Source organism: Tachyglossus aculeatus, chromosome 1, assembly GCF_015852505.1.
Source record: "Tachyglossus aculeatus isolate mTacAcu1 chromosome 1, mTacAcu1.pri, whole genome shotgun sequence".
Classification (NCBI taxonomy): domain Eukaryota; kingdom Metazoa; phylum Chordata; class Mammalia; order Monotremata; family Tachyglossidae; genus Tachyglossus; species Tachyglossus aculeatus.
Window position 1 is genome coordinate 61,905,597 of NC_052066.1, and position 13,024 is coordinate 61,918,620.

Genomic DNA, 13,024 nt, shown 5'->3' on the forward strand with positions numbered 1-13,024 from the left:
GAGTCAAGGTTGACACCAAGGTTGTGGGCTTGTGAGACGGGAAGTATGGTAGTGCCGTCCACAGCGATGGGAAAGTCAGGGAGAGAGCAGGGAGAGTCATAACTTATTCTGAGTGTTGTGAGATACATCCAGGTTAATTTGGCTTGGAGCTTTGGTTGAGTTTGCAATGCAATTTTTCAAATACGTTTGGAAATCAATTACCCTGGTAGTTGTCTCCATGGTTTCGAGAAGACCAAAACCAAGTGAGTCCTTTGGAAATTGTAACTCACTCTTTAGTGGGTCTCAGATGCAATGTATAGAGTACTTGGAGTGTCTATATCCCTTTGAGCTACAATCAGTGAGTAGTCACCTGGCACAAGACATAAATGGTGTGTAATTATGAAACGATACTGATGTCTGGGAAAGACAGTGGGAATGTACAAATCCTTCATAGAAGAATCAGCTTACTCTTTAAATGGCTTGATCCAAAACCTTAGTTTTTCTCTAGAAAAATAACACTGTTTGGAGAAAGGAATGTAAAATAGTTGTTGCAGCTGTTTATTTCATTCTAGTTGCTGTCACTGACTGATCACTTGTAAGACTGGTCCCCGCTAAAGTGTACGCTCGTTGTGGGCAGGGAATATGTCTGTTATATTGTATTTTCCCAAGTGTTCAGTACAATGCTCTGCACACAATGAGCGCTCAATAAATAGAGCATCATAAAAGTCAGTTGAATTTTGATCTGCAAGTAGTGGTACACCCTGTCTCTTTCCAGCTGCAAACAGCCTTGAGAAACACGGCTGCAGTCAGAGAGTCATAGTCAGTGCCTTTTTTTGAGCACGTACAGTGTGCAGAGTTGGAACAGTGATCACTCGCTCAGTGGAAAGATCACAGGCTTTAGAGTCAGAGTTCATGGGTTTGAATCCCGGCTCCGCCAATTGTCCGCTGTGTGACTTTGGGCAAGTCACTTAACTTCTCCGTGCCTCAGTTACCTCATCTGTAAAATTGGGATTAAGATTGTGAGCCCCCCGTGGGACAACCTGATCACCTTGTAACCTCCCCAAGCGCTTAGAAGAATGTGTCAAGCACATAGTAAGAGCACATAGTAAGCGCTTAATAAATGCCATCATCATTATTATTATTATTATCATTATTCTGAGCCCGAATCTGAATGATGCTTCCACGTTGGTCCTCCCACCTTCTAGGCAAACCCCCTCGAGGAGCAGAGAAATGGTTGATGCTGAATTCTGACCAGACATAATGTCGCATAATTAGATGACCAGAAAAACCAAAGAGTTTCCAAATTTTTATCAGTGAGACTTTCTAAAAGGGAAAAATCTACCCGCAATTGGAAATGACAACAGCGACTTAACCTACTTTTCGTTCAGCACTCAGTGCCATGGCAGTCAGAAACTGTGACCCTCTCCCCATCCAGTTAGGTTTTAAGCAGAGTTGCTCGTGGACTCTTCTCTGCTGGCCGAGGGGAGTGATGATGGTTTGGCAGTCCTATCTTTTCATATTAGGAAGTAATCATTGTGTGACTTGGTAGAGAATTATCCCTGTTTTTATGTGTTTGCACAATTCCTTTATTTGATGTGTGCTTCCCACACCCATAGCAGCAAAGGAGAGAGAAGGAAATTCGAAAGCAACAAGAGCGAGAACAGCGGCGGCATTATGAGGAGCAGATGCGACGGGAGGAAGAGAGGAGACGGGCAGAGCACGAACAGGTCAGCTGGATTCTCAAGTTGTTTGGGTGTTGGGAATGGTCTCCCACTGCAAAATCAGCTCTGAGTTTTCACTCTTTCAGGAAGACGTTGAAAGCATAAACCTTACATCAGCCCATCTCCCTGTGCCTCCCCCATTACCCAAGGATAAATTGTTTAATACAACTTGGCCTGACTCAATCTTAACCTCATTCAACCTTTCTTTAATGCCTCGGGTGTAATCCTCCTGCTTCAGATGTAGAACCGACACATGGAAAGCCACAAACATCTAGTCAGAAGGGAGTTAGAAGGACCTGGGTTCTAATCCCGGCTCCGCCATTTATCTGCTGTGTGACCTTGGGCAAGTCACTTAACTTCTCTGGTCTCAATTACCTCATCTGTAAAATGGGGATTAAGACCGTGAGCCCCATGTGGGACAGAGACTGTGTCCAACCTGATTACCTTGTATCTACTCCAACACTTAGAACGGTACTTGGCACATAGTAAGTGCTTAATGAATACCATAATTATTATTAATTATTATTATTATTATTATTCCAATTTAATTAGCTTGTATCTACCCGAGCACATAGAGAAGCAGTGTGGCTCATTGGAAAGAGCACGGGCTTTGGAGTCAGAGGTCATGGGTTCAAATCCCGGCTCCGCCAGTTGTCAGCTGTGTGATTTTGGGCAAGTCACTTAACTTCTCTGGGCCTCAGTTACCTCATCTGTAAAATGGGGATTAAGACTGTGAGCCCCTAATAGGACAACCTGATCACCTTGTATCCTCCCCAGCACTTAGAACAGTGCTTTGTGCATAGTAAGCACTTAACAAATGCCATCATTATTATTATTATAGAACAATGCTTTACACATAGTCAGCACTTAACAAATGCCATCATTATTATCATTATTATTATTATTATTATTATTGTTAATATTATAAGTCATTCCCCTACCTAATCAATTCATAAAACAGGTATTTATTGAGTGGTATTTATTGCTTACTGGGAGCACTGCAACAGAAGTGATTTTTTTGTTGTTGACTCCGTTTCGTGTTCCTGATACTCTTAAATCCCAACATTGGCCCACCTTTCTCTTTCCATGAAATACACATCTTAGCAGTGAGAAAGATTTTCTCTCTGCAGAAAGTCTACAGGGTATACCACAATCGTTTTCTCCCCGCTTAACTGCAGAGTGGCAATTGAGCTTTATGGCATTGTTGATGCCAGAGATCATGTAAAGAAGTGATCTAGTAATGAAAAGCTCTAAAGTCGAGGGAAGAGTTATCTGAAACCCCCTAATTGTAAAACTTTGTGGAAACACATTCAGCTATGGCAAATAAAAGTTTACGTTACTGAACTTGGGTTCTGAAGCCAAGCTTCCCATTTGTTGAGCAGATCCCCAGGTTTTTCCGTTTTTCGCCTCCCTTCCGCATCTCCCTTGGAATCTTCTGTCTCTTTGGAATTACTGCTTCTCTCTCTTTTTCTCTCTCTCTCTCTCTTTTTTTCCCCCTCTGAACCCTGCCACCCACCTCTCCAGGAGTACATCAGGCGACAGTTAGAGGAGGAACAGAGACAGTTAGAGATCTTGCAGCAGCAGTTACTGCAGGAACAAGCACTCCTTCTGGTAATGGGCAAGCCAAGCACCAAGCTCTCCCGCTCTCGAGCCGTACCGTGGGAGGAGGCGTGGAGCTTTCGGGGAGGGAGGGGTGTATGCATGTAGCTACAGATGGTGTTGTGTGTGCTTTCCGTGTGGCCAACGTACAACATAAAATTCATAGGTGTCCGTTAAGCTCTTCATCCCCATGAGTCTCAGAGAACGTGAAAGCCTTTCTTGATCTTTCAGTGGAGCAAAAGTAACGCTGCCTCTATGAGGTCAACTTTGCAAACTCAAGTGCAAGTTCCTGTATGAACTTTCTCCTTGTTCTCAACCACTGATGCAAGCTTTCATTGGTTTCACATCCTCACTGGGCACTGTTTTTTAAATCCCACAATCTATTTTTGTAACTTTAGCATAAATTCAGCTTTTGTAAGATTGGACTTCTTTCAGAACCCACTGGGTTTATCCCACGGTGATTTTGAAGGCCATTTGCACTTCCCAAGCGCCTAGTACAGTGCTCTGCACACCGTAATTGCTCAATAAATACGATTGAATGAATGCATTTGTAACGCACCGAAACGCAATCAAAGTGAAATGTATTTTCTTCCCTACGAACTCACTCGGCTTCACGGGACGGAAAGCCATATTTCATTTGAAGGCTATCAGTTCTATTCTCATGACAGAAACATTGGTGTCCTCTGTTCCTGCTGATTCCAATTGCGGTACTTTTTTGAAAACTCAATAGTGTTTTCTGAATGTTCCTTATTCAAATCGGAACTTTGACATTGGCATTTCGTTAGCATCCTTTTGGCCTGAGAATAAGTCCATTAGTGGTTTATCTAAGTTTACTAAACATGATATGATCTGTACCATTCCCCCCCAGCTATTTTAGCTTTGTCGTAATTGTACATTTTTAGCTGTGCCCTAATTTCACCCCAGTTTTCCCAATTCGGCCATAGCTCATCCTTAACAGTGCGCCGGCCAGAATGCCTGTGGCAGTGCTGTCAACTTGTGAACCTATCTTGTGTGCACGATGACAGTCCGTGTCCGAGTTGAAACCTATGGCACCCGACAGATCCCCTTGCAATCTCTGAGGGACCACCCTTATAAGCGCCTAAGAACCATCTCAGTTACTCCCTTGGCATACCCACCCAGGCACAGCAGTGGTTATCTCACATATATTGCCCTTTTTTGCCTTGTTCTCCCCGGGTAGGAATATAAGCGAAAACAGTTAGAAGAGCAAAGACAAGCAGAAAGACTACAGAGACAGCTCCAGCAAGAGCGAGATTACCTGGTCTCCCTTCAGCAGCAGCAACGGCAGGACCAGAGACCAGCCGAGAAGAAACCGCTCTACCATTATAAAGAAGGGATGAATCCCAGTGAGAAGCCGGCTTGGGCCAAGGAGGTAAGACAGATCTGGGAGGTTGGTTTGGCCAGATGTTTTACCGCCTTGCAGATGCCAAGTTAGTCCACTAGAAATGGAGAATTGAGCTGGGTGCAGCACGGCTGCAAAGTTTTTTGGTTGTAAATTCCACTTTGTGCCTAGAAAAGAGTCCTAAAGTTTCAGCTGTGAAGCTCCCAAAGCGACCCTGGTTCATTCGCGGTACAGTTGCTACCATTGAGATTTCCCATCGAACTAGAATGATCCTCTCGTCTCCCTGAATTTTTTCCCGGAATGTGAATATTCTGCAGTGCCGTATCCACAAAGAGAAATGGTGGCATTCCTGGAGAGGTATTGAGCGTGAGTCTGATGTATGGTGGATTGGTTGTCTGATTTGACTCCTACTTTTTTAGGCCTCGCAGATATTCCGCTTCCTCTCTCTTACATAAATTGGTTGTTATTTCCAGAAGCATAATCATTTGGATAAAAGATTTAGGAGAAAAGTGAGCTAACCAAATGGATGTAAAATCTTTATTGCCCATTCTCTAGCTAGTACACTAGAGGATAATTGTGTTAACAGAGTGATAAAAAGGTAAAGTGCCTGCTCCTTTCCTTCCTCATAAGTAATCTGCAGATGTTGCCCATTCTCTCTTTCCTTGAGAAACATGACTGTTTTAATGTGTCTTCCTCAGTTTTTGTGTTTTAATAGTTCCGTTTTGTGATCCCACTCCCAGGTGCATCAACGATCCCTTAATAACTCGCCTGTTCTTCCAGCTAAGCAGAATCACTCTGCTGTTAACCAGCAGCTGACACACTTCAGTTCTGCCAAAGATGCAGCTCCATCATCCTCTACTAAACAGTCTTCTAACCCTGCCAAGTTGAAGTTCTCAGCTAAGCTAGAGTCTCAGTACCTGCTGCCTAAGTCAAGCGCTCAGAAAGCTGACAAGTTAGTCTCTGTTAAGAATCCAAAATCCAGATTCCGGCTAGCACCCCAAGCTCAGAAGGGAACCAGACATCCCAGTCAGGTTAGACTCAGGCTAGAAGAGCGGATGAAAAAATGGGAAGCGGCAAGGATGGTGCTGACCTCCCCAAAGGGGCCAGGCTCTCAAACGTGTAGCTCAACTAGGGAGTCGGGAGTTGAGGTCATTTGTGTTTCCTCTCCCAATCTTTCCAAAGGAATGGGCCCTAATTTTCCCATTAGTAAAGTTCCGAGGGATTTTAGAGATGCACGTGGCATCTGGGGGAGGAAGTCCATGAACGCCCACATATTTCCACATGCCTTGGCTCCTTTAAGGAGCGCCACCTCACTCACTGACATCTCGTCGACATGGGGCCACTTTGCCCTAAACGTGTCCAGTCCCAAACATGGGGTTAGGAGAGAGAAGATTCCTGCTCCTATTGAAAAGTGTCATGCTTCTCTGCAGAGTATCCCAGAACTCCTTCTGTCCCCCACCCAGCTCCTTCAGGCACAGCTGCAGAGAAATATCAGAAGAAGTATGGAGCAAATTCCTCTTCCTTACTTGGGGCTCTCCTCAGCACACTCTCACCTGAATTTATCCACTTTGACTCCTCTTTTTTCGGGCTTTTTTTTTATCCCCTTCTTTAAACTTCCTAGCATATCCTCTACATTCAGAGTTGGTCCCAGCCCCTAAAGCGTTCCGAGGCAGCATTCCTCAAGGAAAGTCCTTGCGTATCTCACCCAGGCCATTTTCTAGCTCGTCCCGTTACCCTCCCCTTCATCCTACGCAAGCCCCTCCTGTTAAAAAAAACAGAATTGTTAGGCCTTTGACCAGCAGGATATCCCTCTCCACAAGCACTCCAGACGTGAGGTTTACTGGACACCGTAACAAGGAGCCCACTATGGTGGGTGTCTCCTAGCAACTGGAGCTCTTTACTGTGAGCTTTGTGTCCTAGTGGAGATGTGGGAATAACCTCTCCATAGCCACCAGATTTTAAACAAATCCTTCAGGATGTGTTTAACACATATCTAGTGTCTTACTAACCTCGGTTCTGTTCAAGAAATCATCCAGAAGCTTTAAAATGATCTTTTCTTGTTGGACCTGGTTCAATTTGATGTTACAGAAGGCGCATCAAAAGAAGGGGATGAGACTAACTTTGATCTTCAGTTCTAAAGCACTGGAGAACGTACAGGACTACAAATAGGAAGTTTTGATTTGCTCGGGGGCAGGGGGGGCGGTTAGTTATTTATGTTGTAATTTGTTTCCTTTCCCAAACTGAGAAAAGAAAAATTTTAAAGGAAGATTATTTTTTTTCCCCTGCTTGTGATTCAAAAGCTTGAGCCAAATGCAAATTCTTTTCCAAAGCATACAGCAGCAAAGTCCCTCCCCTCTGCCAGGGAGGTGAGAGAGTCAGAGAAACCAATTTCTAGCATTCATTTTAAGGCTTCGGATATGAGCAGAACTATAAACCAAGGTGCTTATGTTGTTATTTCTTGTCACTCGATGCTGACTGAGTCTTGTGATAAAATGATACGGCTAAGCCTTTTTCAATGTAGAAATGAAAAAGTACTATTCCCCTTCTTATATTGGCCCTCTTTAAAATGGAAATTTCAAAAGAACCCCTCCAGACAGCAATCAGTGCACCTGTCTGCTGTGTGACCTTGGGCAAGCCACTTAACTTCTCTGTACCTCAGTTGCTCATCTGTAAAATGGGGATTAAGGCTGTGAGCCTCATGTGGGACAATCTTGTTTCCTTGTATCTACCCTAGCACTTAGGACAGTGCACAGCACATAGTAAGTGCTTAACAAATGCCATAATTATCTTATTATTATTATTATTATTATTATTATTATTGTTGTTGTTGTTGTTCAGCTCTTACTGTGTGCAGACCAATGATATAAGTGTTAGGGAGAGCATGGTATTGATTGCCCTAAAAGAGTTTACAGTCTAGCAGGTGAATGTATGGAGACATCAGCAGTTTTGTTTCTTCCTCAGCTGCAGTGAAACATAGTGTCTTGATTCTACACTTAAAATGATACTGTCTGCATTGCTATTACCAAGTGTCACCTACAGTCTCCATCCAACATTTCTCTCTGATCTTCAGCACTTCTTCCATAGTAACTTCCAGGCTCTTAGGTTGATTCTCCAAATCGTCTTCTTTCCCTCATCATGTTGGTCAAATCATCCCTTCCCTATCGGAGAGTCTCACGACGAATTCAGTACGAATTCAATTAAAAACCTCCTGGTTTTTAAGGTTCTCCATTGGTAAAATGGAGTTGGTTAATTGCATTCTATTGTCCTCAGAGGGGTGTTGGAAAGATCTGTTCCTCATTTTTTTTTGTAAAGAAGATAAGAAAACTGAAAAAATTACAGATCAGTATTTTGTTTTTCCTCCATCCTTGATTAAATGCCTCAGAAGGTCTGCAATCTGTTTCTTTCCAGAGCAATCTGTTCTTTTCCAGACTGCTTTGGTCTAAGTGGCAGGATCTTACCCCATTTTTCATCCTCCATTTCTGTTAACTATGGAATCTGCCCTTCCTGGTTGCCACTTTCCCATTTCTGACTCTCCTTCAATTTTACATCTGCTCTGAAGTTCACAGTGCCTTTGCTCCCTTGATCTTCTTATCAGATTTGGGGATGATGATGAGGAAGATGATTATTGTATTTGTTATATTCTCACTATGTGTCAAGCACTTTTCTAAGTGCTGGGGTAGATACAAGTTGGGCACAGTCCCTATGGGGCTCACAGTCTAAGTAGAAGGGGTAACGGGGATTTAGAGAAGCAGCGTGGCTCAGTGGAAAGAGCCCAGGCTTTGGAGTCAGAGGTCATGGTTTCAAATCCCAGCCCTGTCACTTGTCAGCTGTGTGACTTTGGGCAAGTCACTTAACTTCTCTATTCCTCAGTTCCCTCATCTGTAAAATGGGGATGAAGACTGTGAGCCCCCCATGGGACAACCGGATCACCTTGTAACCTCCCCGGCGCTTAGAACAGTGCTTTGCACATAGTAAGCGCTTAATAAATGCCATCGTTATTATTATTATAAGTGGGAGGGAGACGGGTACTGAATCCCCATTTGACGGATGAGGGAACTGAGGCCCAGAGAAGGGAAGTGATTCGCCCAGGGTCACGCAACAGACAAGCGGCAGAGCCGGAATTCATTTGTTCATTCATTCATTCCCCGGGCTCCAAGAGAAGCAGCGTGGCTCAGTGAATAGAGCCCGGGCTTGGGAGTCAGAGGTGGTGGGTTCGAATCCCGGCTCCACTGCTTGTCAGCTGGGTGACTTTGGGCAAGCCACGTCACTTCTCTGGGCCTCAGTTCCCTCATCTGTCAAATGGGGATGAAGACTGGGAGCCCCATGCAGTACAACCTGCGTGGCTCAGTGGAAAGAGCCCGGGCTTTGGAGTCAGAGATCATGGGTTTGAATCCCGGCTCCACCACATGTCTGCTGTGTGACCTTGGGCAAGTCACTTAACTTCTCTGAGCCTCAGTTACCTCATCTGTAAAATGGGGATTGACTGTGAGCCCCACGTGGGACAACCTGATCATGTTGTATCCCCCCCCAGCGCTTAGAACAGTGCTTTGCACATAGTGGGTGCTTAACAAATGCCATCATTATTCATTTTTTAGTAGAAGCAGTGTGGCTCAGTGGAAAGAGCATGGGCTTGGGAGTCAAAGGTCAAGGGTTCAGATCCCGACTCCGCCACTTGTCTGCTGTGTGACCTTGGGCAAGCCACTTAACTTCTCTGGGCCTCAGTTCCCTCATCTGTAAAATGGGGATGAAGACTGTGAGCCCCATGTGGGACAACCTGATCACCTTGTATCCCCCCAGCGCTTAGAACAGTGCTTTGCACATAGTAAGCGCTTAACAAATGCCATCATTATTATTATTGCTATTATTATTTTACAGTGGAGGAAATTAAGGTAGAGTGAAGCTAAGTGACTTGCCCAAGATCAAACAGCAAGCAATTGATTGAGGCGGCATTAGATCCCCGGTTCTTGTTACTCCCAAGCCCATGCTTTTTCCACTGGGCTTGTAAAATGGAGAACCTTAAAAACCAGGGGGTTCCAGTATTGGATTCGTCATGGGATTCTCCGATAGGGAAGGGATGATTTGACTGAAATGACAAATAATGTACAGTAACATAATATCAATATGTAGAGAAGCAACGTGGCCTAGTGAATAGCGCATGAGCCCAGGAGTCAGAAGAACCGGGGTTCTAATCCCAGCTCTGCCACTTGTCTACTGTGTGATCTTGGGCAAGTCACTTTATTTCTCTGTGCCTCAGTTCCCTCATCTGTAAAATGGGGATTTAGACTGTGAGCCCTATGTTCAACCTGTTGTATCTACCCCGGCACTTAGAATAGTGCCTGGCACATAGTAAGTGCTTAAACAAGTAGTAATGCCATTAGTAGTAGTAGTAGTAGTAAAGGGTGGGCAAAAGTGAGGAAAAAGTTCACTGCTCCATTTTCACCACCAATACAGCATGTGGAAGCTTTTCCTGCTCTTTGTCCCAATTCTAGGACAGGCAGGGAGGCACATTCATTAATTGACAGCTCTGATGTGATCTGTTATATAGTATCAGGGGATTATGCAGACTTTATCCTTGGCCCTTTGGAAGGTAGTTTTTTTTTTCCTTTTCTTCACAGTAGTTTGTGGTGTGCTGGGCCTGCTTGGTTTTTTTCCCCCTCTTGTAGGACCAGAGGAATGAGTGGGGTTGAGTATACATTTGTGACACTTCACCACGTTCTCCTTTTGAGACTCCTGCCAATTGTCTAGCCAGGTTTGTTTGTTTTAAGCACTCAAATCTGGCCCAGCCTTCCCCTGTATTTTGGGGGACCTCCTTTTTAATGCCAAGCGGTATTGTGACCACCAAGGGCCCCTTTTTCCATTCCCGGGAAATGGAGTTGAGTCTGAGTCTGTCCACTTAGTGTGCTTGCAACACCTGTAGTTTATAATTGGTAAGTTCTGTGCAAATCTTGTTTCTATCTTGCCTCACTCCCTGCTCTCTCTGTTGGAGTTTGAAGTATTTTATGTTATTATGGTACTTGTTAAGTGCTTAACAAGGCACTGCACTAAGCACTGGGGTAGTTACAAGCAAATTGGGTTGGACACAGTCCCTGCCCTATGTGGGCCTCACAGTCTCAATTCCCATTTTACAGATGAGGTAACTGAGGCCCAGAGAATAATAATGATGGCATTTATTAAGTGCTTACTATGTGCAAAGCACTGGTCTAAGCGCTGGGGAGGTTACAAGATGATCAGGTTGTCCCACAGGTGGCTCACAGTCTTAATCCCCATTTTACAGATGAGGTAACTGAGGCACAGAGAAGTAAAGTGACTTGCCCAAAGTCACACAGCTGACAGTTGGCGGAGCCGGGATTTGAACCCGTGAGTGACACTCATGAGAGAAGAAAGGACTACACATGGCCTAGTGGAAAGAGCATGGGCCTGGGTGTCAGAGGACCTGGGTTCTAATCCCAGCTCCACCACTTGTCTGCTGTACGACCTAGGGCAAGTCGCCCTGTCGGCTGTGTGACCTTGGGCAAGTCACTCAACTTCTCTGTACCTCATCTGTAAAATGGGGATTAAGACTGTGAGCCCCATGTGGGACTCAGGCAGAAACTCCTCACCCTGGGCTTCAAGGCTGTCCATCCCCTCGCCCCCTCCTACCTCACCTCCCTTCTCTCCTTCTCCAGCCCACCCCGCACCCTCCGCTCCTCTGCCATTAATCTCCTCACCGTACCTCGCTCTCGCCTGTCCCGCCATCGACCCCCGGCCTGGAATGCCCTCCCTCTGCCCATCCACCAAGCTAGCTCTCTTCCTCCCTTCAAAGCCCTACTGAGAGCTCACCTATTCCAGGAGGCCTTCCCAGACTGAGCCCCTTCCTTCCTCTCCCCCTCGTCCCCCTCTCCATCTCCCCCATCTTACCTCCTTCCCTTCCCCACAGCACCTGTATATATGTATATATGTTTGTACATATTTGTTACTCTATTTATTTTACTTGTACATATCTATTCTATTTATTTTATTTTGTTAGTATGTTTGGTTTTGTTCTCTGTCTCCCCCTTTTAGACTGTGAGCCCACTGTTGGGTAGGGACTGTCTCTATATGTTGCCAACTTGTACTTCCCAAGCGCGTAGTACAGTGCTGTGCACACAGTAAGCGCTTAATAAATACTATTGATGATGATGATGTGGGACATGGACTGTGTCCAACCTGATTAGCTTGTACCTCCCCTAGTGCTCAGTACAGTGCCTAGCATATAGTAAGCACTTAACAAGTACCATTAAAAAAAAAATCACTTGAAGAAATCCCTGATTTGGGGTTTCTCTGGAAACTCCTCCTGGAGTCTGCCTGTCTATGTTGCTTCCATAAGGCTTTCACGCAAACAGTTAGCCGATGCCTCTTTATCATAACTCAGCAGACCTTGTTCACAGTTGGCTGCTTCTTCATGTCCCCCCTTGTAGCATCCAAACTGTGGTGTCATCCTTTCTGCTTTGTGATTCATTTCACTTGGGTTTCATGAGAATCCCACATTCTACCTCGTCCTGCTATCTCTCTACACAGATGGGCCCCTCATGTTTTATAAGAGGCCTCAATTGTCAGCCTGATTGTATTAGCAAAACCAGGACCCCATCCTTCTATTACCCATACAAAGATTGTTCGGTGCAATCAACTTCAAAATGATGGAGATTATTTTTTTTTTTAGCAATGACAGGCTTGTACTTTATTTCTCCCTTCAATATTTTTCACAAACAGCAAAGGAAGCTGCTTTGTGCCCTTGAAGAGGAGGGAATTCAAGAATAAGTTTCTAAAATTGAGTCAATATGGAATCTGGCAGAGTTTTATCACTACGAAAATTCTTCTTTTAGGTTTTTATCTTCTTTTTATAACAGTGTAATGGAGGATATTTTTGTAGGGCTGATCCAAAGCTCCTCAAGGGTATTTTGTTTAATGGTGATGTTAAAATACCATTAGGAAGAAAAAGTCAGTTCTGAAAATGAAATTGGTCAGGCCTTCCTAATCTAGGTCTTGCAATTAGATTAGAACAGTGCTTTGCACATAGTAAATGCTTAATAAATGCCATCATTATTATTATTATAATTAGTCCACAACCTCTTCTTCCCATTGAGTAATGAAATCCACCATAGTTGAAAGCACATTTTGGCCAGGCATTTGGTCAGTTTGCTCCTAAAATTGGCTAGAGGACTCCCTTTTTTCATCGTGATTGACTGTGGGTAATTAGTGCTAAATCTTATATGATAGGGAGATGTACTGGAACTCTTCTCAGGCAGATGGAAATAATCTGGATTGGATCCCAGTTTCTATTTGCATATAGCCTTATTCCAAAGCCTTCTTCCCTTTTTCTTGCACCCTATTTGGGTCTCCTGTTAGG

At 44.4% G+C, this 13,024-nt stretch overlaps 1 protein-coding gene across 8 annotated transcripts in view; it reads left to right on the forward strand.

Annotated features, from left to right (window-relative positions):
• The window catches only part of TNIK (TRAF2 and NCK interacting kinase), a 560,172-nt gene that overhangs the window by 438,632 nt on the left and 108,516 nt on the right, over nucleotides 1-13,024 (forward strand). For 5 of the 8 annotated variants that reach the window (XM_038749188.1, XM_038749204.1, XM_038749246.1 and 2 more), the window contains exons 13-15: nucleotides 1,596-1,706; nucleotides 3,225-3,311; nucleotides 4,498-4,689. In XM_038749188.1, coding sequence (XP_038605116.1) covers nucleotides 1,596-1,706; nucleotides 3,225-3,311; nucleotides 4,498-4,689 — 390 coding nt within the window. The remainder of the gene's footprint in view (nucleotides 1-1,595; nucleotides 1,707-3,224; nucleotides 3,312-4,497; nucleotides 4,690-13,024) is intronic. The other 3 variants (XM_038749212.1, XM_038749221.1, XM_038749197.1) reach the window with 2 other exon arrangements.